The sequence below is a fragment of the Opisthocomus hoazin genome, chromosome 12 (assembly GCF_030867145.1).
Source record: "Opisthocomus hoazin isolate bOpiHoa1 chromosome 12, bOpiHoa1.hap1, whole genome shotgun sequence".
Classification (NCBI taxonomy): domain Eukaryota; kingdom Metazoa; phylum Chordata; class Aves; order Opisthocomiformes; family Opisthocomidae; genus Opisthocomus; species Opisthocomus hoazin.
The window spans coordinates 22691348-22717617 of record NC_134425.1 but is presented as its reverse complement, the minus strand read 5'-3'; the positions used below and the strand labels follow the sequence as shown (position 1 = coordinate 22717617).

At 52.6% G+C, this 26270-nt stretch overlaps 1 protein-coding gene across 5 annotated transcripts in view; it reads right to left on the bottom strand.

Annotated features, from left to right (window-relative positions):
* Positions 1-24535, bottom strand: part of LOC104333456 (VAC14 component of PIKFYVE complex) — a 156169-nt gene extending 131634 nt beyond the window's left edge. For all 5 annotated transcript variants that reach the window (XM_075434120.1, XM_075434122.1, XM_075434121.1 and 2 more), the window contains exons 1-9: positions 24449-24535; positions 18115-18234; positions 16836-16961; positions 15101-15220; positions 11991-12125; positions 9717-9916; positions 4446-4570; positions 4019-4220; positions 1208-1391 (exon numbers count right to left, since the gene is read on the bottom strand). In XM_075434120.1, the coding sequence (XP_075290235.1) occupies positions 1208-1391; positions 4019-4220; positions 4446-4570; positions 9717-9916; positions 11991-12125; positions 15101-15220; positions 16836-16961; positions 18115-18222 (1200 nt within the window). In that variant the 5' untranslated portion in view covers positions 18223-18234; positions 24449-24535. The remainder of the gene's footprint in view (positions 1-1207; positions 1392-4018; positions 4221-4445; positions 4571-9716; positions 9917-11990; positions 12126-15100; positions 15221-16835; positions 16962-18114; positions 18235-24448) is intronic.
* Between the last annotated feature and the right edge of the window lie 1735 nt (positions 24536-26270).

The window sequence follows — 26270 nt, the reverse complement described above, 5'->3', positions numbered from 1 at the left end:
CACGCGTGCAGCAGCCCACTTATATTCCGTCCCGGAGCAAACTCTGCAGCATGAACACAGCCATTTAGGAGAGGTTGCCACTCAAGCCTTGAGGCCAGGTGACACCTTATGTCCGTACATCATGATGAGAAGTGGCAGGACTCCGTACCGTGGGCAGCCAGACTTCTGGACCTCACCCCAATGCACTTCGGGAGCTCGAGAGTGGCTTAAGCTAGTTGTGGAGACCTAGTCTGACCCTAATGCAGCAGCAGCCCTGGGCGACACTCCAAAACCAGCTCTGACGCTCTGCAAGATGCTCAGCTCCCACTCTACAATGTTCTCACTGCTCTGACACAATCTCTTGGTCACATCATGCTGCTGGTAGCTACGCTGCTGTGAAACTGCAGTTATGCTGACGCTGGTGGCGCTCAGCCTTACATGGGCAATAGAAGTAATCAAGAGAATACGATCCCGCTCCTTGAAAAAAATTAGGTTCACCTATTTTAACAAGAAAAAAAAAAAGGTTGGGCTTATTCTAGGGTTTGCTGCAAAGATGAGCAGGGATTTTGCACTGCTCAGACAGCAGGCATCCTTCATCTCAGACCATAGAAGCACTCACAATCAGGGCTTTGGCTGATTGAAGGATGTGGGGTTTTGCTTGTGTAGAAAAAAAAAGCAAAACGTTTTCAGTACCTGTGGGCAACAGAATTCAAAAAGCCCATTTAAACCTGCCAACCTGGTGTCCGGGCTCACGGATGACATTGGAAAGGAGATTCAGACGTGGTGTAAGTCCAGGTTATCTGAAGGAATTGGTGTTTCCGTGATTAAACTTGGGCTGAACTTGGCCTCCTTTCCACAGAGGACCATTGCATTCGTCAGGTCAATATGTGAACTGACAGAGCTCTCATACCCTTTGTTAATCCCCAAACAGCCTACGTAAGGTGTGCCCTCACACATAATAATCGATACCTCTGAACACCGTCAGTACACTGCAGTGCCCTTAATTTCCAGCCCTTAATCCATAGCCCGTGCAGCAGAGCTCAGCTTCAGGCAGGCTCTCGCTGCCTGTCAGCAGCCCGCAGTTCAGAAATGCTTTTTGCAACAAGCTCTGCCAGCCTCACCAGAAACCTGTTTTCTCTCTTTATGCATCAAGCCAGCCGATGTGGGCGTCTGCCAAGCGACCTCGTCCGAGCAGGAGGAGGAGGAGGGGCTGTCAGCTATGGCTTACCACCGGCTCAATGGTGAAGACATCGTCGGAGAAAAGCATGGAGTCTCCTTGCACCTTGGCTCTCTGGTTCTGGAAGGCGCAGGACAGAAGGCAAAGGCGTTCTCGGACAGTGGGGTCCACCGTGCGCTCCTTGAGAAAACAAGCCGTCTCGTCCTCTTCCTGCCTCTGCAGCCTGCGACACCACCTGCAGCCACGGGGAGAGGCAGACCAAGCGGAGAATTGAAGAAGCGACATCTTTGCAGAGACTGTCGTGTGAGTGCAGGGGCAGCGAGGCGCGCGGGGAGGAACAGCAGCAGCCCAGCAAGGGGCTGACCCCGACCCACGGGGTTCCCAGGCGGATCAGGTTAGCCCTTGCTGCTCGCTGGCACGGCAGGTAGATTTACTCCATGCTTTACAAGCTAAGCAGAGGGTTTTTGAAAGCTGGCAGCCCTCGAGAGAGCGATGTGGCTCTAAGCCACTGCCAGCACTGATGGAGAAGCCACCAGCCACCTCAGCCGGCCTTTCCCACCATGGGGCTGCTGTGGGCAGGCAGATCACAAAGATCAAGGAGCACCCACTGCAGCGCTTCCTGAGGACGGGGAGCAGCTGGGTTTCAGCAGCGGATTCCCAGCACCGCTCTCGCTCCTTCCTGTTTGGACCTGCAGGGATAAGCAAACGATACCTGCCCTCCGTTCCCCGTGCTGCCTTTCACCAGAGCATCCCCCAGCCCTTGAAAAGCAAAAGAACGACTCCAGGCATCATACCACCGCGGTGCAATTAATGTGTTTCTATGCCTGGAAAGAGGCCCTGAGAAAGGAACAGACTTCACCCAGCATCACCCAATAAAGACGTCAGGACCAGCAGTTCTGAATCCAAACCCTGAAATCTAGCCTTGCACCACCATTCTCCTTTTCAGGGTCCTCTGCAGAGCTTTGACATAGTTCACCTCTCCCTTCTGTGGTAGCTGTCGCAGAAATCATTCTAGCGCTCAAAGATCACAACCAAGAGATGACAAGGGAGCTCTGGCTTCCTAGCTGGCACATTGCTGTCCCCTCTTCACGCTCCAGGCCCCTGGCCAGGAAGAACCACAGCAGGTGACAGCTCGGGGGGGCGAGTGGAAGGCTCCGTACGCAGCAAAGCAAGGCGACGTAGTATAAACAGCAGAGCTGTCATCACCCAGCTAAATCCAAATACAATTAGAGAGGAAATACAGCCATGGACGTCAGTAACTGCGCACAGACAGAGCCTCGGGCAAATGCTGTCACCAGCACCAAAAATACTCGCTTTGGTGAGCTCCCCGTAGAGCGCGGCAGGAAATGTTTCTCCATGGCGGACCTACAACGCCGTGCATGAGGAGGGCTTCCAGCCACTGAGAGCAGCAACCCTCAGCAGACAATAATTCCACCACTCTATCCCAGAAAGTCCTGCAGGAGGGAGAGACAGCAAACCCCTGGATAGACCTTCTCACCAGCCAGGTCTTTCCGGGTCCCACCCCAGTGCAGGGTCCTCCAGAAGTGAATAAGGCCTCTCTGCTCTAAAATCTCAAAAGCTTCTCTGACAGCAGGACTGTGGCCTTGGAGCTACGACTCCATCCCTAAGATTGCAAGCAAGGAAGAATAAAACGTCCTGGTCAGAGTCCAGGACACAAACTGGCACCAGATCAAATGTAACTGGAAAAAAATGGGGTTGAAGTTAACTGCGGGGAAACCTGGTTGCTTCTGAGGGGAAAGAGGATTGCTCAGGATCCAGCCTGAGACATGCAGGTGGGAAGAGATGGTAAAGGAATGGTCCAGGGAAGTGCCAAGAGAAGGTAATGAGATTTGTCTTTTAACACACTGAGCCTGCACAGAAGTCACACGCTGTGTAATTAAAAATAGAGAACAGTGGAAAACTAGTTTTGGCCTTCGAGGCATTTCTGACCTAATTACGTTGAACTTTATTTGCTCAGAAGCCCTTAAAAAGTGCTCCGGTTTGAGGCAGTTTCCTGATCAGCCGTGGGTTGAGACGAACTCCTAGATCTATCCAAGGCTGAAAAGTCGCACAAGGATGCCCTAAATCACCCCAGCTTCTAAGCGTCATTTCCATTTCACTCTCCCTGGGGCTGTCAGCACTTCTCTGCTGCCTGAAATGGGAATTTCAAAGCTTCACCAAAGCCACCCTTCGAAGGACCTGCCCCATCTCTCACCACCTCGCTGAAGCCCAAAGGCAATTCCAGGTCCTGCGCTGCCCTTCCTTCCCTGCAGGACCCTCCACCTCCAACCTCTCCCCAGCCTCCAAGGCAGGGCAGGGATACCTCGCTGTGCTGGAAACCAGGACGGCGCAAGGCAATCCACCACCCTGCAGCAGGCTGGCCTCACACTCGTTGGGCCAACAAAGCACCCTCCCCTGCACGTGGCTGGAAGAGGAGCCTGCCATCTTATCAAAGTTGCAGTGGAAGAAACTGCTTGGACTATCACCATAGCTGTGTTACCTGCAGCTATGTGAAGTCCCATGTAATGCATCCTGACACTACTTTCCTCAGCCTCATGAGCCCTTCTGTAGCCCGGAGATCTCTGGACCTCAGTGATTTGTGCTCCCACAAAACACCACTTTGCTATCCCGTCATGGTAATCAAGCCTTCCTTCCCAGAACATCAACCTCAGCTGGAGTCTGGGTGGAACTGGAATGGGAAATGCTGAGCTACATCACCCTGAAGCCCAGGGACAGACACCCGGACATTGTGGCTGGTTCACTTGTCCTAAACAACTCCAAAGCACCCACAGCCCTCTGAGGCCACACGTTAGTTCGACCCTCGGGCAGCGTATCTTACTGAAACGAATCTTTCAAACCAACCTCAGCTTCTGCAGATCCTCCTCTTCCTGAGTAACAAAAGCCTTCCACTGGAAGTGGGCGATGATTTCACTCCGGTTGTGGATGACGATGGATTTGTGGTTTGACAGCGTGAGGTAAGTCTTCTCAACTGTCAAGGACCTCCTCTCTAGCCTGATGTTGACATCTACCGCTGCTCCATACAGGCTTGTGTGAATATCTTCACCTGGAAGAAAGCCAAGGGGAGTCCTTTGCTCATCTCAGTTGCTAATGGCAGTACAAGGAACAGAGCCAGCTGTAACAAGTCACTTCTAAGCGCTGAAACGTGCAGAGGTTTTGAAAGAAAAGGGTTTAGAAGGAGTTTGCAAAGCAAGTTTAGCATTATTTCAGCTTAGAAAGGGCTCTGTTTTGAAGGACATAGAGCTTGCACCATGCAGTGCCTAGCGCTTACCTGTGTCATAGTGAACTATCAGGGGTCTGGAATGATCCCCAGTCTTCAATGGGTGAAACTCCACCGTGACTTGCATGGCGTCACCAACCCCAAGCGTCCCGACGGAGCAATCGACAGCAAAAGGGCTGCAACACAGAGGAAGAGGCACATCAGGATTCCTGAGGGAGATGTGGGGATTATACCCCTTCCGCAGTCCACTTCACTGCAGCTCACTTGTGCACGCAAGGAGCAAACAAACCACAGCCAGCAGAAGGAAAACACAACACAGGACCAGAAGCACAGCTACTGACTCTCACTGCTGCAGAGACCATTGGCATGCACAGCTCAACACCGACTTTTTCCTGCCACCTATAAACCTCACCTCCAGAGACGCAAATGTCAAGGCAATACCTGTTGCAGGGAGATTACAGCCTAGAAATCAGACAGGGAGAATAAAAGTCTGTCTTGAAGACCAGAGAATTGTTACAGTTTCATTTGCAGCGTTGTTGTGTAAGCAACTTCATAATGATGTATTTTGTCATTTACCTTTTGCTCACTGGCCCCAGGGATCAGCTCCCCTTCTTTATAAAGCTGGGGAAAGGTCACATCCCATGAGGATACCACTGGCCAAACACTCCTGCCCTAATACAGAAACACAACTGACAAGCGAACAAAGCTGGCGATTCTGTGACTCAGGCTCTCGAACCACCACGTCCCCGTCTCTCCTGCAACCAGATCTTCAGTAATGGCAGTGTGCAAGGAGGCTGCAATATCCTTCCTCGAGTCCCATGGCACGCTGACCTTCTACACCCAAATTCTCTTTCTACTGGTCCCTTAATTCGCATGACAAAAGTCACTGGCGTTTGGGAAAATCCGCTTCATTAAAAGCTACCTCCGACCCCAAGGCAGGAAGTAAAATCCACGGGCGACCAAATTGCCTCATCTGTCCACTACGACCTACTGCAGGAAAAACCCAAAGATCGTTTCATCTCACTGTAGATTACTTTTAGTAGTGGTATAGCAGCCAAAGTCAAGCAGTACAACTATTCCAGTAAACCCAGTCTGTTAGGTCAAAGCATCCCAGACTCCATCCCCGTGCTGAAAGCTCCTGCGTACAGTCCCATCCCCCAGCTCTGCCTTTCCCGGTACCTGGGCTCTGTTTTCACATCCCCGGCTGCTCTTTCTATGTCCTACTGTAGCTCTTCAATCCCAGGCCTCCACGTAGTCTACGGGCACTACAGGGAGGGAGGCAAGGGGGCTCCAAGCACTCTGCCTTGTAGCAAAATCTGCGGAGCTTTCAGAGCTTCTTGCGGACATTCCCAAACAGATCTGATCTCCAACTGCTCCTCCCTAGCCCCGCAGCACGGCCTAGCACCATGTCTAATGTCAGAGAAAGGCAGTGTCGCACCGATATCCGCTTCCAGACACCATTTGCAACTCAAATGGACTGGAATGACATTTAGCTCCCGGAATGTCACCGAGAAGAAACTCATTATCCCACCTTAACAATGAGAACAACAGGAAGGGACTTTCTATATTTATACTATTCTTATTTTCTATTTCCAAGCTACACAGTTAAGAGCTGGGTATGGACATGCAGAGGGAAGACAGCTACAGTGCCAGGCTGCACAATGGGGAGGGCTCTGGGGTTTTTGTCTCTTTTTGAAAAAAGCAGTCAAAATGTGGCCGTGTTTTCTGGTAGATACCACAGCAAGGGAGAGCTCTGAACAGGGAAGGATGCTCAGCTGGCCCTGTGGATTTACTTACGAGCTCTCCCCTGGAGTGAAATGTGCAACAGCAAACATCAAAACATCCTCAGATAACTGAGTAGCGGGCAGGGAATGTCACCACCCAGTCACCAGATGTAAGAGCTGAGCTCTTGTACTGCCTGAGAAGAAAGGTTAGTGCTGGAGATGGGCTGAAGAACGCACCGGAGGTGGAAGCAGATAGGTCACGCTTGATGCCACAGAGAAGGGAATCCAGACCAAGGAGGCAAAGCAAAGCGATACGAGCAGCACACTGGACTAGGAAATGGCAGCACCCGCAGCTGCCTTGCGAATGGGCACCAGCTGGAATTTGCTCAGGCCAGAAAACAAAAAGCTTCAGCAACTGAGAGAGGAGTTTCAGTTGTGCAGATAGAGAATAACGGACACAGAGGAGGGCCGATCGGTCCATCATCTCAGACAGATCTCTCCTTCCCTTCTACTCCACTAATCCTCTGCCCTCTCTCACACGTGTGTGTGTGCTCGTACGTAACACACAAAGCTATTTTGGGATACCAAGGCTGGCTTCAACACAACACCGCATCCTCACCCAGCAAAAGCTGAGAACACATTCCACTTCAGCTGCTTAAATTCTCAGCTAAATAACAGACGGAAACCGTCCCGCATTTCAGCCGGCAAGGCTGGCACTCCTTGCCCCTAGCACCTACGCCATCACTCCCGATTACCGCACTTCAGATTTACATTTTAGGCTCTCCAGAAAAGGGAACGCAAGTCATTCATTTCCAAAGCACACTTGTAAGTGTTCTGTGATAATAATTAATCATCAAATTATTACAGAAGTCATTCAAAAGAATCAGTGACATTAAACTAAATCTTCACTACCTCTGTGGTTAATAGCGATGCAGCCTTCGTTACAGCCTTTACGACAGGGAAATGGATCCCCTAACATTAGCAGGAAAACGGCCTCTCTTGTGAAAGCCTCTGTAAATATTATTGTTCAAGACAATTGCCAGCTAATGATCTATCAGCCTGTGGAGCGGTGTATTGGTCTGATTCTCAAGACAACTTGGAGGACAGTTCTTTTCTGCTGGGCTTGCTAGAGCTGCAGAGCTCACCAAGGACCTCAGCAGAAGGTATCTAAGCAGCTTCTCACAGCACAAGCAGCAAGGAACCAACCGTGGATTGCTGCCAGCAAGAGACTCGGTCGTTAACATGAAGGTTCCAGATATGGTAGAGGGTCCAGAGGCACTCGGCAGGAAGAGTTGGTGCAGTGATGCCATGTCTGACAGTACGGTCCCCAGCCCTGGCTGCAATAACCCCTCCCAGCACACTGGGGCCTTGGTGTATAGGGACAACGTGCTTGTTCACGTCTTGGGATGCAAAAGGTCATCCTCACCTGGTCACCAGGAGGAAACACTCAGATTTTGAGTGGAGAATACATCTGAGAGGAGTAGTCGACACACTGGAGGGATGGGCTGCTATTCAGAGGGACCACCACAGGCTGGAGAAACAGGCTGCTGTGAACGTCACGCAGTTCAGGGACAGAAAATGCAAACCTGACCAAATTTCACACTTGTCTTGCTTTGAGCAGGGTGTTTGCTCAGATGATCTCCCGAAGTCCCTTCTGAACAAAGCTGTTAGATGATTTGATCTTCTAGACCAGCCCAATTCCATTTCACATTCCCCACATTTCTCATTGTTCCTGTACATCCTTGCACAGATGTACAGGCAGGTGGCAGATAGACAGGCATTAGTGGAACTCAACCTTCAGCAAAGTTTCCAGTGAAGAATTCATTAGGACATTTCGCTGAACGCATAAAGCAAAAAAGAGACAGCAGAAACACAGAAGCTTCAGACTATTGAAAAAGAAACCTGAATGAAAGCGGGGGTGACTTCATTAGAATAAAATGCTGCTTATATTCAAAGATTTAAATAATCTGTTTGAAATTCCAAACTGGCTTTCAAAAGTTCATCATGAAATGGAAGAGATGACAGATGCCCTCCGCTGACAAAGGGAATCATCTCAGCTTTTGATCTCCGTACACATGCAATACATTTATTCAGAACTCTAATTTTTTTTCCTGTCGTTTGAAATAAAGCTTTTGTAATGCTTCCTATTTATTTCTTGAAAATCAGGACAAATATTTGATTGATGAAGTTCAGAAACTTCAGATCTCTATCAAGCGAGATTCAGCGTAGCTGCTAAGCGTGTTGCAAAAAGACGCTAGGCATTTCCTAGGTATCTATTTCAGCGGTGACAGCTAGATCTGGAAATCCCAGAGGAAATCTGTGCAGCCATTTACAAGTTCCTGCCTACATATTTTCCAACGTGAAAAGCAGCAGCCTGCTTAAATAGCCTTGCCAGGCTTTGGTGGGAGCTCCTCTTGGACCCTCACGTTTCACAGGAGAAAAGTAAAAAGTCGTCTTCTGAGCCCTGTTTCCCCGGGGAAGAAATCGAGGCAACCCAGGTGCACCGAGTCGGACAGCAGGTCTCTGCTGCACTCCTGACCTCAGCTCCTACTCTGAGACCAAGCAGCTCGCAACCAACCACTCGCCAACTGAACCGGTTTCCTGGCCGATGCGGTGTCAACAAGGCGTTACCCTCTCCAGTTCAGCAAACTGGAAAATGAGGGACCATCTTCTGAGACCAAAAGGAGCAGCACAGGCTGTCCACAACACAAGCCACATCAGGCAATTGCTTCGGGGAGCACCAGAACCCCACGCGCTCGTGGCCCCCCAGAGAACGGGGGTATTCAGCCGGCAGCGGTCCGTAACCGTTTCAGACAGCACTTACGATCGGGAGGTTGCAAGCTAACTACTAACACATTCTAGCACCCTCCAGGAAATTCGGAAGACATAAAGCTCCAGAAGAAAAAAGGCCCCCGACCCACGCACCACATATTTGCTGCACCTTTTGCCCGTGCCCTCACTAGCATTCCGGTTTGGGGCCACAGTACAGCCTTGAAGCCAGTGCCTGCTCATCTCCACTTCAGAGCTCATTCTGCTAAAGAATGGTTCTAGGGACCAGACCCAGCCTCCTGGAAAACAAAGTTCCTGGACCACGCAGCGTTACTGTCAGGGCCTCAATACCAATTGCTTTGATCTACAATCTCCGACTGCAGCTGTAATAGAGCCACAGCTACTGATAAATCCTTAAACGTCCTCTCTCACCAGGTCATAGCTGCCCATTTCCCAACACCGTATTCGCTTTACACGAACTGAGCTGCTGGAGCTGCCATCCGCCGGGCAGTACCCTACGCAGCCCAAGGGCAGCCGAGTTGCCTTCCGAGATTTTTGTGCTTTCAATCTGACAGAATCAGTCTTGCTAGATGCTGTGCTGGAGACGCATCAGTGCAGCATAAAGCTCTGCCGCAGCTTGCAGAGTTTTATCAAAGGTTCCATCACGCTTAGAACGCTGTAAGCAACTGCAAATCCCCCATGTCCTGCCCGCCTCCAGCTCTGGCGGCAACACAGCAGCTCAGATGCTCCGGCTCCGTTTTGGTGCTGTTCACCAGCCACATGATCACACCGCAGCGTTCCGCACAAGCGAGATGTTGGGCTGCTTTACCTCTGAGTGCTGATGCAGAAGCGGGCCTCCCGATTACCGATGTTGCGGACCAGCAGAGTTTTCTGGGTGCTGTACCTGACCGGACAGACGGAGAAGTTCAGCTGGTCGGGGAAGTCCAGGATAGCTCGGGCACCTATAGCTCGGATTGGCACCAGAAACTTTTCCCTTTCCGTGATGCAGGTGACCTGGTGGAAATAATCCTGCAGGGAAAGGAACAGGCTCAGAACAGTGCGCTTAGCACCATCCCCACGGCAGAAGAAAAACTGCTCTCTTCTCCGACTGACAGCAGCATTCAGTAAAGCATTCAGTAATGTAACAGTGCTTTTTATGTTAATGACCTTGCATTCCAGTAGCATCAGTTGGACAGGGCTGTTAGCTTGCAAAGAAAAAACAACCCCATTGATCCCTCTGCTTTTCGCAGCAGAACCAGGCAAAATTATCCCATACCTTGATTCTGAGGCACCAAAACAGAATAATTTCACAGAAGCGATTACAGCAGTAACAAGAATCTGCTTCCATCACCCCTGCATACTATTAAATCACAGAATCATAGGTTGGAAAAGCCCTCTAAGATCATCAAGCCCAACCATCCACCCAACACCTCCATGCCTACTAAAGGCACTGTTAAGACCCCAGCTGTGGCACAGGACTAACTCCCATCCCAGCAAGGCAGCCACATCCTGGAAGCTTGGCAGGGGATGCGCAGGGACATGTTCAAAAGGACTTTGCCACACGCGTGATCAACAGGCAGTCTTTAGATTTCCATATCCATGCTGTTTAAGGATAGCACAAAGTGTTCAACTAAACCTACGCAGCAAATGGAAGACGAGAAAACAGCTGTGCCCAAAGAGACCTCGCACCTCCGGCCCGGTGCAGAAACATCAGCTGGCTCAGAGCTACCCCCGAACCTTGCCTCTCCAGCAAAGCCATGCCAAGAACGGTGCCACCAGGCAGCAGGATGCTGATGGAAGCAGTCAGCCTGCCTCTCTCTGCTTCCCTGCAACGCTTCCTCCCTTCCACGCCACCTACCAAACCCTTCTGCATTGACAAGCCTCCAGATCACGCCACTGAGAATCAGACTTGCCACGGCACTGATGTTCAAACTTCTCATCAAGAGCATCGTGTGGCCGGCATGGAATAGGTGCCGGCTGACAGAGCAGCCACAGTAACACGCAGGAAAACACAGCCACCCCAGTCCAACCAGCCCCAGGCTCCGGGCCAACGCGCCTGCCTGCAGACTCTACCTGTCCTTTCACCCTACACATGCTCTTCCAGGCCGGTGGCCCAAAGTCACCTGCAGCACACCAACCTCCTGCTGAGCTAAGGACATGGGAGCTCAGCGCGTCTGTGCCAGGCTGGCTCCCCGCGGCTCGCAGCTGGATCGCAGGCAGGCAGGCGCCCTCAGGGACAGCACAGCTGCAAGGCTTGAAAACACAGCGGATGACAGCACCATCTTTGCTCCCAGCCAGGGGGAGGCAGGGAAGCGGCTGCCAGATGGGAAAGAGAAAAGCTCTCCGGATCTACTCATTCCTCTACTACTTCCCATGATAATTAAACCCCCACCACTGAGGAGAGAGATGCCTAAACTTCTTCATACATCTCCCTGCCTTCTTCCTACTGTTCCACACGCATCTTCCCTCTCGAATGCTCAAGTTCCTCAGGGAAAGCAAGCACAGCCCGTCAGTCCCTGCTGCACCACGCAACGCCAAGGCGTGACCAGCTGCAGGCTGCCTGACCACAGCCTGGAACAGAGCTCACAGCAGGGCCAGCGTGCAAAGAAAAACGACGACTTTAGACATGATGTTCAGCTGTCTCAATGCTGCGTCCAACATGATATACGTTAAGGTGACTCCAGCTTTCAAAGGTGGTGGTCCTCACTCTGATAAGACTCGCTTCGGGTCCTCCAAATAACAGGGCTCTTGTGAACAGACCTTTCAGTTCATAATTAGCAGAGCAAACCCATAATTATGCAGCAACAGACAGATACCAGAAACCAACCCCTTTGGAGGCCACCCCACAGTAGACTGTCATCCTTGAAGGCATTAAACCTTCCTGCACCGAAGGATAAAAACAGTCTGAAACATGTAATGGCTTCTAGCCTAGGAGAGCATCATCTCGACTGTGGGGAAAGTTTCCCCCAGTTCTAGACCCAGTGCAACCTCACTGAAACCAGGACCGTTGCGCACAACCCACACCAGCTGCCTTGTTCTGAATCCAGCCCTGCAGGTTCAACTTCCCCTGAAGGCACCAACCTGTTGGGACCTCCGGTCTCACCTTGTTCTCCTCCGGGGTGAAAAGAATGCGGAAACTTGAAGACATGCCAGGTGCTACCTTACGGCACACACCACTGTGGCTGATCAACTTGAAATAAGGTGAGCTCTCCAAGACGACTTTCACCAGCCGAGGAACCTGCGGGCAAGACATGAAACTATGATTTTCCCTGTCATACGGAAACATGAAAAGACAAGACCCGGCCATGCCCTGGTCACATCCTTCCTTAAACACCTTTCCAAAGCACTTCTATCTCTTGAGGTACATGCATGTCATACACAAGGATAGACTTGAATCTCTTCTGCCCAGGCAAAAGAGCTCAAGACAAGAAGCATGCTGTGGAGGAATCGCCAAGCATGTAAGACACCAGCAGGACGCAGATACAATACCTGAATCAAGTCATCCCCATATTCCACAAGCCCAAAGAACCTGCCTGCACACCTCCAGGCAGTCGTGCCTCTAGGAGAAGGATCTATTGCCTGCAGGCAAAACGGTATTTGTTATACCGGGGCAAGGAAGAAATTCCCTTCTGACATACTGGGTTGGGGTGGGGCAGTCAAGCTGTGGTGCTACAGAGACATGTGGGCAGCCCACTACGAGAAGGAGACCGCAGACATTGTGGCCTTACTGGCAATAAAAGCAAACCTGAAGAGCAAAAGGAAGAACATAGGAAGACAAAGAGACAACCCCAGAAACAAGCAGATGGCCAAGAGAATTTAAAGGGGGCTGTAAAGAAGCAAGTGAGAAGCCCGACAACCCACAAGGAAAGGCTGATGCAGAAGATGCGAGCAGTCAACTTGCCAAAACAACGGAAAGCCAGACGACCCCCCAGGCTGTGCCTATCAATTATGGGCTTCAAAGGCATTTTCTGCTTTGAGATACATGACCAGTGCTGACTTACAGCGTGGTTTCGTTATTAAAAACCAAGCTCGGCTCTCCGGAGGCTCTTGCTGCCCGGTGACTGCAGCCAGTGCCTGGTGACAGAAGAGCCATAGGAGAAGAGAAACTGAGGCAGGTTTTAATCAGGAAAGAGGATACCTACAGAAAAGAATGCCCAGAATCAGCGTGGACCACACGAATGGCATGGCGTCCACGCAGCATCTTTCCAATATTCCCAAGCCAAACGCCAGACCAGGAATGGCGCGGTACCCTCCCGGAGTCACCGAGGGACCACGCCTGCACCAAAGTTCTTCCATTTCCAGCCGTGTCCCTGTCAAAACCTGTTCTCTTGGGATATACTTTGACTTCTCTTTCTGTTCCTCCATCCGCAATGAGCTTTTTTGTTTTACCCACCTGTTTGTTCCCCCAACAGGCAGATATGGGGAGGGGGTTAATTCACCTGCTCTCCTGCACACCTCCACCTTTCCACCCTGCCCTCCTCTCATGCATATGTCTTACTCTTCATTACAGAAGAGTATCTTTAATTACACCTTGCTTTTTCTGACCTTTCTCTACGTCCAGTACACTTCCTGTTATGCAGCAAGGGAAACCCCTGCATGCAGGAAAGTGCTCTGGGAGAGAACACCGAACCCGGCTCCTTGCCTCCCTCCCACCTTTTCCCACCACCTTGCTCTTGGCACACGCCTCATTCGAGCAAATGTTTCCCCTGCTGAAAGTCAAAAGGTATCCCTTTTCCTCCTTACAGTGGAACAAGATTGATGACATTTTTCTACTTTTCCCGTCTCAGCTTTCTTGGGAAATCTCAAAAGAATCACAACATTTTTGAAGTAAAGGTGGAGACCTTCAAGCACACGTTACTCTGGATGTGCTGGGGCTCTCCAAAGGGAAAGCAGAGAGCCACCATGTTTGAGAGAAACCTGAGCAGAACTGAATTCATCTGAGCCTAAACCGGCACCTAAAAGCCTCCCTTTGCTTCTGCTAAATCAGTCTGTTTCCACTGCTGCTTCAAAAGACCTTTCCTGGAGTGCTTACACTGCTAATCACAACTTCATTCCAGCACGAAGTGGAGAAGACCCAAGCCCTGTGCTTTGACCGTGAGCTGCACACAGGCAAACAAAGCAGGCGACGAGAGGCAGAGGTGCCCTGCCAGAAACCAAGCAGCAGCAAGCAGCCACCGGGACGGGCTGCACGCTCTCGAGATGAAGCATGAGAGCAGCTAACAGCACAGCCCTCAACATTCCCATCAATCCAGGGCTTTCAAGGGGAAGGATGCTCACTGCAAAAGATTCTTTGGGTTAGACACTGCCAACGCATGGCCAAAACTGGGGGGAGAATCCCCAGCATGGGAAGATTCCCCACCATTGCAGCCCTGAGGAGAAGGACTTGGGGGTACCGCTGGATGAGAAGCTCAACACGAGCCAGCAGTGTGTGCTTGCAGCCCAGAAATCCAACCGTACCCTGGGCTGCATCAAGAGGAGCGTGGCCAGCAGGGCGAGGGAGGGGATTCTGCCCCTTTACTCCGCTCTCGTGAGACCCCCCTGGAGTCCTGTGTCCAGCTCTGGAGCCCCCAATATAAGCAGGACATGGATGTGTTGGAGCGGGGCCAGAGGAGGCCACGGAGATGACCAGAGGGCTGGAGCACCTCTCCTACGAGGACAGGCTGAGGGAGTTGGGGCTGTTCAGCCTGAAGAAGAGAAGGCTCCGGGGTGACCTTAGAGCAGCTGCCAGTGCCTGAAGGGGTCTACAGGAAGGATCAGGAAGGATGGAGAGGGGCTTTTCACAAGGGGCTGTAGTGATAGGACAAGGGGGAATGGGTCTAAGCTAAAAGAGGGCAGATTTAGATGAGATATTAGGAAGAAATTCTTCACCATGAGGGTGGTGAAACACTGGCCCAGGCTGCCCAGGGAAGCTGTGGCTGCCGCCTCCCTGGCAGTGTTCAAGGCCAGGTTGGATGGAGCTCTGAGCACCCTGGGCTGGTGGAAGGGGTCCCTGCTCAAGGAGGTGGGGTTGGAACCAGATGAGCTTTAAGGTCCCGTCTAACCCAAACCATTCTATCATTCTATGATTCTATGATCTTGCAAAATAAAGGTGATGGGACATTCTATTCCAGGTGCGCTGTGCTGCAGCAGGTAACGTGCTGTGCTGTACACCACGTGAATTACGCTGTTCTCCTCTTCCAGGACAGCGGTAAACCTCCGCTTCACAGCGCTTACCTTGTCCTTGTTCCTCAGAATCAGTGGTACCTCGTAGACCTCGTGGGGGACGTAGTTCTGAATCACCACCTCTGATGGGAAAGGCTGAAACGAGCTCTGTTCCAGGTCAACCACTGAGAACTGGAGATACAAGAGAGACACGAGTGAGAAACTCAGCTGCTGGGGAGAGATTCCTGAATGAGGATCCTACGCTGATGCCCACTGAAGTAAAGTCTCGCGGTGAGTACATCTGCCCAGCTCACTCTAGGGAAAGAGCAGCTCACTCACCCACGTTCGGGGCCCGTCAGAAGGTTCTGGACCACCTTAAGCAGGCTCAAGCTAAGCAGCTCTTCTGGTAGGTGTTTCTCCAGATTTCCTTCTCCGAAACGCAAGGCAGCACTTACCTCCAGCAGAGCCCCGTGCTAGCGTGCTCACACAGCTCCAGAGCACTCACCGAGACAGCCACGAGCACTCATGGAGCAAGAACAACCCAAGTGTTTACATGAGACTCCACGAGAGACAATTTTGGGATGATCTTTACTCTGAGACAGAGAGACCAAGTCCCACACAGCCCCAAATATCTTTTTTTGATATAGAGCCTAGAAACCAGTAAGAAGAGAATGGTGCCAGAGGAGGTAAGGCCAAAAAGAAAGCAACAGAGAAGTTAAGAAAAAGACAAATGAGGTAAACGCTGGATGGTGGTAAGGTTCAGCGCTTTTCTCAGCATTACTGGGCCACTTGGGTAAGACTGGACTTGGCGTCTCCTTCTTCCATCAGCTTTAAGTAGATGCTTTACCCTATTCTGTCATTGCTGTTTTATTTAATGCTACTGCAGAAGCACATCTGAAAAGGTATACAAACTGCAAGTATTTACGGAGGCATTACTTGGGAAAACTCCTCCCCGCTCTGCCTCCCGTCTCCGGCAGGTCTCCTGCTCCTCCACAGAGCTCCCGTCCACGCCGAAGCCAGCAGCCGCAGCGCACGGCCAGAGATTTGTGCGCTCCTCTGCTGCGTTCCCAACCTCCCGTGCTGTCTGGGCCAACCCTTAACCAACCTGTTACAAGTCTTTTCCCGGAAATTTTCCACTCAACAGCCTAAGTCAGTACTCTGCCCGCTTGGGCTGTGTGTTACACGGAGCAGTTCTGTACGAAAAGCAGCTTTAACCACACATTTCAGTACACACTGATCCAGATAAAGCACACCCACTGCACTGCACAGGGCGAGTCCCCTGCCTGTCTGGCAGGATCCTGCAGCCTCCAAACCTCACACCCTGTGAGGGTCCCACATCTTGTTCCACTCAACAGCGTTAATGCAGCTGGTTTTGTGAAATCCTGAGTCATTAGCACAGGCCCCCAGCCTGCAAAGCCCAGTGCTGCTGCCACGGAGGGAGTCCTACGACCCCAAGCACACGACAGCGCCAAAGCAGTGGCTATTGCCAGCAGGAGGGCGGAAAACAGCAAGCTCATGCCCTTGTGTCCTACCACAGCCTGCCCCCAGCACTGTGCTTTAGAGACGGCAGCTCAGCTCCAGCAAAGCCCACCAACTTCAGCAGAGGTTATTTCTCTTGGCTTAGCACACATCAGGCCTCCAGCATCGCTTTTCCCCCAGCAGAAGGAACTCTGCCACCAGCAGCAGTTTGCAAGGACAACAGGACCCCGTCAGCGAGGTATTGCGACACGCTGGACGCAAGCCTGCCACAAGCACGCACTCTCTCCAAACGTCACAAACAGCAAGGACAAGGGCAGGGAAAGGCTACCTTTTGATGGGAGGCTTCACTCATGTCTAGAGGCTGGATAATCTGGGGCCGCCTCATCTCCCGAGTGCTGGCCAGCCTCTGCTTGGTGGTCAGAGACCTCTCCTTCAGGAAGGCGGAGGGAGTCAGCTGAAACACAAAACACCAGCAAGAGCTACAGAACTGCCTGTGCTCAGAAAGGCTTTCCTTGTTCCAGTGCCACTGATGAACAATTTGTGATCTCCCCAACTAGGATAGTCCTGGAAGTCCCGTCAGCTACCTGCTGAAATATTTAACACCAGTAACTTAATAATGCAGAGCAGAATACACATGCTCTAACCAAGTGGCTCTGTCCCATTAGCTTCTCCTGCACGATCTGATGTGACACATTTGGGGATTTCTGCTCTTCGGGCAAATTTGTTCTCTCTTTGGTTTTGCTGGATTGAGCCAGTGACCTTTGCAGGGAGCGGGGAGGAGTTACCAGAACTCCCCCAGCTCCACCCTTGCACGATGCTCACAGCCAACACGCACGTGGAGACGTCACTGCTGGCTGAGTCGAAGCGAAGCAGAAAAGCAGCCTTGTGCCCAGACCGAGGTGGAGAGGAATGCGTCCAAGTTGGAGTTCTCTCTTTTTAACTAGCACTTGTTTTCTCTCTCTTCTGGCCTCACAGACCCCTCCACACAAGTACACAGAGATATTTCCTTGACACAGCCTCAGCGCTGGGTCACCTCCGGCCAGCAAAGGGGATGTGTGTGGATGGGAAGGAGGAATTGCCCTGACTCCATAGCTGTTTGCGGGGCTTGATCTGCTCTCCACGCACGATACGAGACACAGTAAAAGAGCTGCTTGGAACCTAGGCTATGTGGGACAAGCCACATCTCTCCAGTCTTCAAGCAGACTTTGAGCAACCCACCACATGCCCAGCTGCCCAGAGGCATGGTCGGAGCAGCACTGGCAACGAGGCCTACATTACAGAAGATGTTACTGCCCACACAGCAACAAGGATGGAAAGCAGCACATGCTCATGCTCCATCTATTCCACAGCAATGCCCACTACATTCATTTCACTCGGCTCCACTGGCCCATCCAGGGGAGACTCTGGACTTTCCCCGAAGCAGCACGCAGTCAATCCCCCACCGCAGCATGATGGCCACCTCCAACAGCAGCATGGCACTGAAGAGATGGGGAGGTGGTGCCCAGCTTCACCATGCTGCTAGACAACCGGAGGGACGGGCACAGCAGGGACACGGGGGCAGTTTCCAGCCTTACCACAGCTCCTACCTGGCCACAGCAGGTACTTACAGTTACAGGCTCCTCTGCCTCTCTCGCTAGCTTTGCATTACGAGGTGCTACCACGTTGCTCTGCAATCCATTGGACATTTTGGGGCGACGGAGCTTGCCAGCGGCCATGCCTCAGCTCACCTAGAAGAAGCGACAATGGCACTGGAGGGTTGGACTGGATGACCCACAGAGGTCCCTTCCAACCCTGAACATTCTGTGACTCTGTGACTCTGACATTCTAGAATCCCATTCACGGCAGTCTCCAAGGACACAGCTGTGTCTCCAGGCTCTGGCATCCTTCAGAAGTGGAGAACATGAGGCCTCCCCACCCCGTTCCATGATGAAGACCATATTTCAGTGGCAGAGTGGAGATTCATAGAAGTCAGACCCCAGAACAAACAATCCCTGAGCCAAAACAGCGTTTTGCTGGGGGTGCAGTCCCACAAGCCACAGACACACACCGGGGGCCTGCTGGCATTTCTCACCTTGCCCCCTTCCAGCACTTTTGGAACCCCATTTACTGGAATTATTAAACAAATCTCTATTAATACCCAAACTGTCCTTTATTACTCTCTAGCACTCTTTTGGTGCGAACAGAAGGAAGCCAAACATCACTCAGCCGCTTCATTTGGCAAGAGCAGCTGAGCTGACACGATGGTGCGCCCGACCCCACGAAGCGCTCGGAGGGTTAGGAACAGCCTGAAACCCAGGGATCGCTGCTGCCCCGAGCAGTGACAAAGCCAGACCGCTGTCCTCCTCTGCAAACCAAACGTCCACCCTGGGCGCCAGGAGCCTGCTGAGGTTTCTAACTAATGGAGCACAGAGTTCAATACCTGGATTAAGAACTATAGCTTCTCAAGGCTAATTTGGTTGGTGTAAGTTACAAAAAAACATCCAGCAAATATGACTCCTTCCAGGCATGAAATTACCACAGCGCCCAAGAGCGTTCCTCCACGGAGAACGAGGACCCTAATTTTTACTTGTTAACACCCAAACTCCAGGCTCCCTACAGGCAGAGGCTGTAACCGCAGAAATAATGGCATGAAACCATTAAAGGAACATGAGCAATTAGCTCAAATATAAAGGCAATAGATGTGAAAGCAGGGCAACTGAAGACTTTATCCTAACGACAGTTCTTTTCCCACATCCTTATCCCGCAGGCAGCACAGGTTAACGGGTCTCTGGGCTGTTCTTCTTCCAGCCCCCAGCCCGCTGACCACCCCTCCATCTGCACTGCACAAAGCGGGTGTGCGAGTGAGGGCAAGGAGAGAAGACAACTCCACAGAGCGGGTCTCGGCCACCGACAAAAACCCAAGGTAAACACGCACCGCTAAGGACTACTTTGGACTAGAAATAACTCTCCCCTCCCCTTCTGGCTAAGTGGACCAGGGAACAGCTTGTTTTCCGGGACCTGACAGACCAGTGCTCTTGAACCAAGCTCTGCCCTCAGCCTTTTTACGTCCCGACATGAAGCAAAATCACAGATCCTGTTCCCTCCTGCTTCCTTCTGTTCCACTTCACCATTTTTATGCAGACTCCTTGCATACAGCAAGGCATCATCTACACAAAGATGACCATGCCCTTCCCCTCCAGCTTTACCCAGTCACTTCCAGGCGATAACACCACTCCTTTACTCCCCAAACAGCGACAGCATTGGGCGGGTTTGTTGTGCTGGGCCCTTTGCAGTGCTCGGAAACGACAAGGCTGCCATTTCCCCTTTGCTCTTGCCAGAAACACGGGAGCACAGCACTGTCCAACGGACAGGCTGCAGCAACAGCTAGGATTTAACACTGGAAATGACTATTTTTCAAGAGAGAAATCTGATGGGGATGATAGAACATTAATCTGGATTTCAGCGTTTTATTAGTGGGTCTGGAGAATACCTGGACTATTCGTTCCAATTTTCTAACTGTAATTTCACTTCACTTGAAATTAACCCTGTTCATCATGCCCGCAATGCCTGTTTTCAGAGAGCTTCCCACCTCGACACCCCCCATCCCAGCCTCACAGCTCCCCCACCCTCCAGCCCCCCAGCTCGCAGGCATCCACCTCCCGCCGAGGGGGAAAGGAGCTGCAGGGTATCACACAGCTGCTGCATCCCTGCCGCTGGCCCTCTGGCCAACAAAACGGCCTCCACCCCGCCAGCTGGCCAGGCACTACCTGAGGACAGGTAACTCCCACTTCTCTGGGAAGATTCCCTTTTTGTAGTGCCCGGTCTTGCCTCCTGAACCACCACGGGCTACCTGGTGGCTGTGGAATGCCTGGAGGGACAGGAGCCGGCCAGGGAGCAGCAGTAACTGTCACAATCACAGAATGACGGAATGTTCGGGGTTGGCAGGGCTCTCTGTGTGTCACCCAGCCCAACCCCCCTGCCGAAGCAGGGTCACCCACAGCAGGCTGCACAGCACCGCGTCCAGGCGGGTCTGGAATATCCCCAGAGAAGGAGACTCCACAACCTCCCTGGGCAGCCTGGGCCAGGGCTCCGTCACCCTCAGAGGGAAGAAGTTCTTCCTCGTGTTCAGCTGGAGCTTCCTCTGCTTCAGTTTGTGCCCGTTGCGCCTTGTCCTGTCGCTGGGCACCACTGAAAAGAGTCTGGCCCCGTCCTCCTGACACCCACCCTGCAGATATTTGGAGGCATTTCTAAGGTCCCCTCGCAGCCTTCTCTTCTCCAGGCTGAACAAGCCCAGCTCCCTCAGCCTTCCCTTGTAGGAGAGATGCTCCAGGCCCCTCACCATCCTCGTAGCCCTGCGCTGGACTCTCTCCAGTAGCTCCTCATCTTTCTTGAACTGGGGAGCCCAGAACGTGGCTTGAAAGCACCTCCACACCCCAATGCCAAACCTGATGCCGGCACCTCGACCTGCTCTCAACCTCAACACCCCTGCTCCCACGCCCAGCTCCGTTCCTGCTGTGGAGCTCGCCAGCTCTTCTTCCAGCCCAAGCCTTCCCATCCTCCCAGGGGGACGGAGGGGGCCAAAGCCGTTCCTTAGCCCTGCTCGCCAGCCCAGACAAGCTCACTGCCACATCTCCTCACAGAGCTGCATGGAGAAATCAAGTGAAGAAAAGCCTGATGTGCAGGCTGCAGCTAAGATGCTTGAGAGTGGAAGAAAAGCCTTGGCTGGGGAGCTCTGCTCCCTGCATTACAAAGCCTTTTAGCTAATGACTATTTAACATGCAACACATAAGCAGCCTCTGGAGGAAGAAACAGAGACCAGGAGCATCTTCAAAGTGAAGGAAGAAGATTTGTTTCACCGTGTGGGCTCACAGCTACTACAGACTCTTTGCTTCAGGCTCGGCAGAAAAGCAGGGTATGCACAGGATCGCCCTGCTCCCCCGTGAGTGCTTTTGGCCATGAGCTGCATTGGCAGTGAAGAGAAGCACCTTCACCTCTTTAGGGCAGCAATATTCACCTCTGAACGCTACCTGGCTCAGGATAGGGGCTAGGGTCATACGGCCAAAGTATCTGTAGGCACGAGGCAGGGCTCCATGCGAGCTCACTCATGCCAGGCCCTGGAAAATCCCGCAGGCTGACAGCACAGAATCAGGCACAGAGGGGCCCTTCGGTGCCCGCGAGCCTGGCAAAACCCGCGCTGAGGAGAAAGTTGATGTGAGCACTTTGATACGGCCCTAAAGCACCCAAATCCCTTTGTGCATATGTCCAACAGCTTCCCTCTGTAAAATAAAACTGAACAGCTCCCTGATGACACTGTGCTGAAAGGGACAGGAAATTGAGAATAAACAGCACATTTCTTAATGCACGTGATGAAAAAAAAAAGTTTCATGCGAAGTACACTTTGCTGGAAGAGTGACGACAGGACATCTGTTAAGTGAGAATCAGGATGCTATTGAACCATTTTTTCCAGATAAATCATCTTGCCCTGTTCAGGCTTAAGTACCAAGATCACATTTCTTGCCTAGAAATCACCTGCTTAGTTATAATTACCACATCAACAGCATCTCAAGGAAGCCAGGAAAGGAGAAGCCGAATTTCCAGGACTAAGCTCTCGCCCCTCCAGCCCACTGCTAAGCGGCCGAGTGCTTTCTAAATCAAGCCCTGCTACCCAGGCAGCCTCACCCGTCACCTTCAGATTCCAGTCCCTCTGTATTTTATCACTTTGCTACTGTCATCCTGCCATTTATGACAAAAGCTCTACCATAGCTGAGATAATTCACAGGAGCCTAGTGTTACACCTTCCTGTTCTTTCTTTTAATAAGCTTCAGCTGGCAGCAAGACGGACCAAGCTCCCTTCCAAGGGTCTGCTGCAGATTCCCCAGCTCCGCACGCTGTAATTCACAACCGTGGCTCCTGCCTTAGGTATTTGCAGTACTATTCTCCCTTTCCCAGCTGCCTCTCCCAGCACCTGATCTCTGCTATCCTAACTTTGCAGCTCCCTATTCACTCTTTTCCTGGCATCTGGACCACAACGCATCAGAGCCTCCCTGCAGCTCCGTGGAAAAGCAGCAGGCAAAGGACGACGCGCGGATCCCCAGGCCAGGAGCAAGCGGCCACGGGCGGGGTCGGAGCTGACGCTGCCATGGTGAGTCCAGAGGAGCAGGTCAGCCAAGCAGCACCACTCTTCAGGAGCTATGGCAAGACCTCACCCCAAGGCCATGGGAATCACAGCACGACTCCTGCGGATATCGGATTGTTTCCACACACGGTATCTTACTCTGCAGCAAATGCTTGGACGTGCCACTTCGCTTTCCTTTGCAGGCCAGGGTAAGACAGAATGAACAGTTCTGTGCTCCCCAGGGGCTCAAAGCACGTGAACCTCTGCTCTGCTGACGCGTAGCGATTTGTTCATCTCCTGTTTAACCGCACACCCAAGCTGGACCAAGGGGCCCTGCCAGCGTCCCTGAAAAACACCCTCTCTCCCTTTCTGAGCCATCCCAGGCTTCTGCAGCATCGGCTCGCGGCGTGGAGCACCGGCTGTGCGACATTCACAGCCCGACTGGCTGCTGTCACCAGCCAGGACCCCGAGAGCTCGGGCACCAACCCAGGAGTCGGAAATGCTCCTACGAACCCCGATCCAAGACAAGCCCGTTTCATCTCCAGGCCTTCTCAGTGAAACACTTACGCGTGCTCATGCCCAGTTCTCACGAAGGAGTTTCAACCTCTGGAAGGACGTAAGCATTAATCGAATTCCAAGATGCCAAACTGCAGACAGAGAACCAACCCAACGCAGCGGCAGGAATCCCACCACCCCTCCACCTCACCTGGGCTGGCTCCAGCCTCGCACCCAACCATCCACACACTACCGCCTCCCAGAGTAGTAAATATTCCTCATTTACTGGATTACCCCTGTAATCCTGCAGCACTGGCTGTGACCCTGAGGCCTTACGGAGCAGGCTTGGGCTTCATCGAGCTACTTCCCATCCCTCAGTCAAGGGCCAAGGCTGGACAGCGCGTTACGAGCCATCTGCACCCTCCTGCGGCAGTCCAGCCTTTCCATTTTCCCTAGACGTCCACAGGAATCGCTTCTCAGAAAACAACCTCCAGATTTCATACGCAAGGAAAGGACAGTGAGGGCGACTTCGCTTTGCAGCCACTTCAAGCTAGGCCATCTGTGGCATTTTTCACACCTATTTCACACGCCTGGACAACAAAGACGTGCCAGAAGCAGCACCCAGTCATCCCAGGGCAACAGCACCCAAGGGATGCCCGAAGGCTAAAGCCACTGCTGTTTTCGGGCATCCATCCACCGGGACCCTCTCCATTTAGTTTCTTCTCACTTGAACACTCTTCCAAGGCCTCCCACCATGCTTGCAGCCTGTTGCCTTTTCTGTTCTGGAAATTTTAGGACTGGGATAACACCCGCACGACCCTCTCGAGAGCACTGTCAATTTGGAAAGGACCCAAAACTCTTCTCCTTTCTGTTCTCTACCCTTGCCCAACACAGACATCCTCCATGCACATGCTGATGCTCTCCAGGAAAAACACTGCTCTCTGAGCTCTCCTCTGGGTGATGGCAGCTCCTCCCAAACCAGCCACTGCAGGACAGGTGGGCTGTTCTCCTGCGTTATGCAGCAGACGCTAAATGTTGAACTAGAAATGATCTTTTTCGGGTCAGCTGAATGACTACATTGAAGTGAAGGATGGTGAGGAGACACTCACCAGGGAATGCAGCACCGCAGCACTGCTTGGGCTCCAGGCCAGAGCAGTGACCCTGCGACGCAGACAGCACCAAACACGTCCGTCTCAGCAGAGGATGGATCATCTGTGAAACAGGACTACACGGCTCAAACAAAGCACAGAGGTCCTGTGTGCCCCAGGCTGCCCCATGACACCAAACCAGCTCAAGAACTCCTCTTGAGGGCCTTCCCTACACCTCCAACACTCAGACCAAGAGGGACTCACCGCTGGACGCTGCCTCCGGCTTGGAGAGGGCCTCCTCCGAGGTGGGCTCTGCCGGTAGGGTCATCCACTGCTTGGCCTCATCCATTTCATCGTCCTCTGGGATGACCAGCTTCATCAGGCTCTGGTTGCACACGTTCGCCACCTCCTTGATGTCTGAGTGGAGGCAGTGTAAGGAACACGCAGTCCCACACGCGGCTGACTGCCACATCTGGCCAGCCACGGAGAAGCCACCGCCGCGGCCCCAGCAGGGCTGCCCCAGCCCAGCTACTGCAACCCCCCTCGTGTCCAAAGGGCCGGTGCGGGTTCTAGCGCTTGGTGGGAGGACTTCTCCTGGCCCTCCCCAGCCGCGCAGCCGGCCCTGCGCCCCGGGACCAGGAGACAGGCGCTTCCCTGCTTGTTGCTGGAGCAGGAATGGGAGCAGCTCGGAGTTAGAAGGATACTCTTCTTGCGATCATCGTAGGAGAGACACGGCAGGACAGCGGTCAAGATCCCTGAGGAGTAAGGCAGCATCACCCGGCCAGCCAGCTGGATGAACTCCCTCATCCAGCACATGGCGCTCAGCTGGATCAGGTCATCTGGAAGACACGGGACAAGCAAAGGTGAGGGAAAAGACAGCACGGGCAGCTGAGCAAATCCCACAGGCCAAGGACCACCTGCAAGGTGAGACATGGTCCAGAGAGACTCTAGTCCAAGAGAGTTTAGTCCCTGAAGTGATAGATAAGACCTGAATCTGCAGCGAGGTTGAGATTAAACACAACCATTAGGCTTCAGAGTTAACCCAGTTCAATCCATAGTCCAGGTTTCCTCATTTACAAGTAATTCTGTCAGGCTTCCCAATGCCTCAGGATCTTTCCTCTGTCACACCTGTAGCAGCTGCCTGTCTGGATGTGGCACCACACCTAGAGCTGGGGTTTTATTAACCCCTCAAGCTCCGAAAAAAGGAGCACTGCTGGGGCAGTCAGACAATGCCAGGCCACATTTCACACTTAAACACCTTATATTCATCGGGCATCAGTTTAATCAAGAGCAAGCAGTCTCGGGCTATTCCTATTTTTCTGCCTCGCAAGAAACCCACTCCCATTCAGCAAGGTTTCAAGAGCAGTTTAAGCTCGACAAGCACAGCTCAGGGACAGGATCCTTCTCGGGAAACACACCCCGCTGCAGCCGTAACCCCCTGCCACCGCCTACGCAGCGGACCCGCTGGAGCTGCAGTGCAGCGTTCGCACCAAGCGCCCAGCACAGTGCGTTTAACTGTCCTGCCCACACCCCTGTCCCACCAGAGGTTAAAATAAGCCCCTGCGAGATCCTTCCACATGTGCTGGATATCCACAGGAGCCATCCAGAGCCAGGTATCTCCTTCTCTGGAGATACTCAACACCCGCCTGGAAACGGTCCTGTGCAGCCTGCTCTGGGTGACCCTGCTTCAGCCGGGGGTTGGACTGGGTGACCCACAGAGGGCCCTGCCAGCCCCTGCCACGCTGGGATTCTGTGATTCTGTATTTTACTTTCAGGCACCTCCATGGCAGGAGGACTCCAGACCTGTACTCGAGGCTGGCAGATCAGCCGTACAAGAGCAGCAGTGCCAGCCGTGGGAGCGCTGCCTGCTCCCCCCTTCCACCGGGATCTGCACGCACGACGACAAGAAGGCACGGGGGTGAGCGGGCGAACTGCCCACCGCAAAGCTCCTGGCCTGAACCCACGGTCGGCACGGCAAACCTGGCAGCGGCCGCTACTGCTTGCTCCCGCGCACTCACCCGCCGCCTGGCAGTGGATCACCAGGATATTGGCCATTTCTGCAAACTTGACGCTGCAGGGGTTCTTC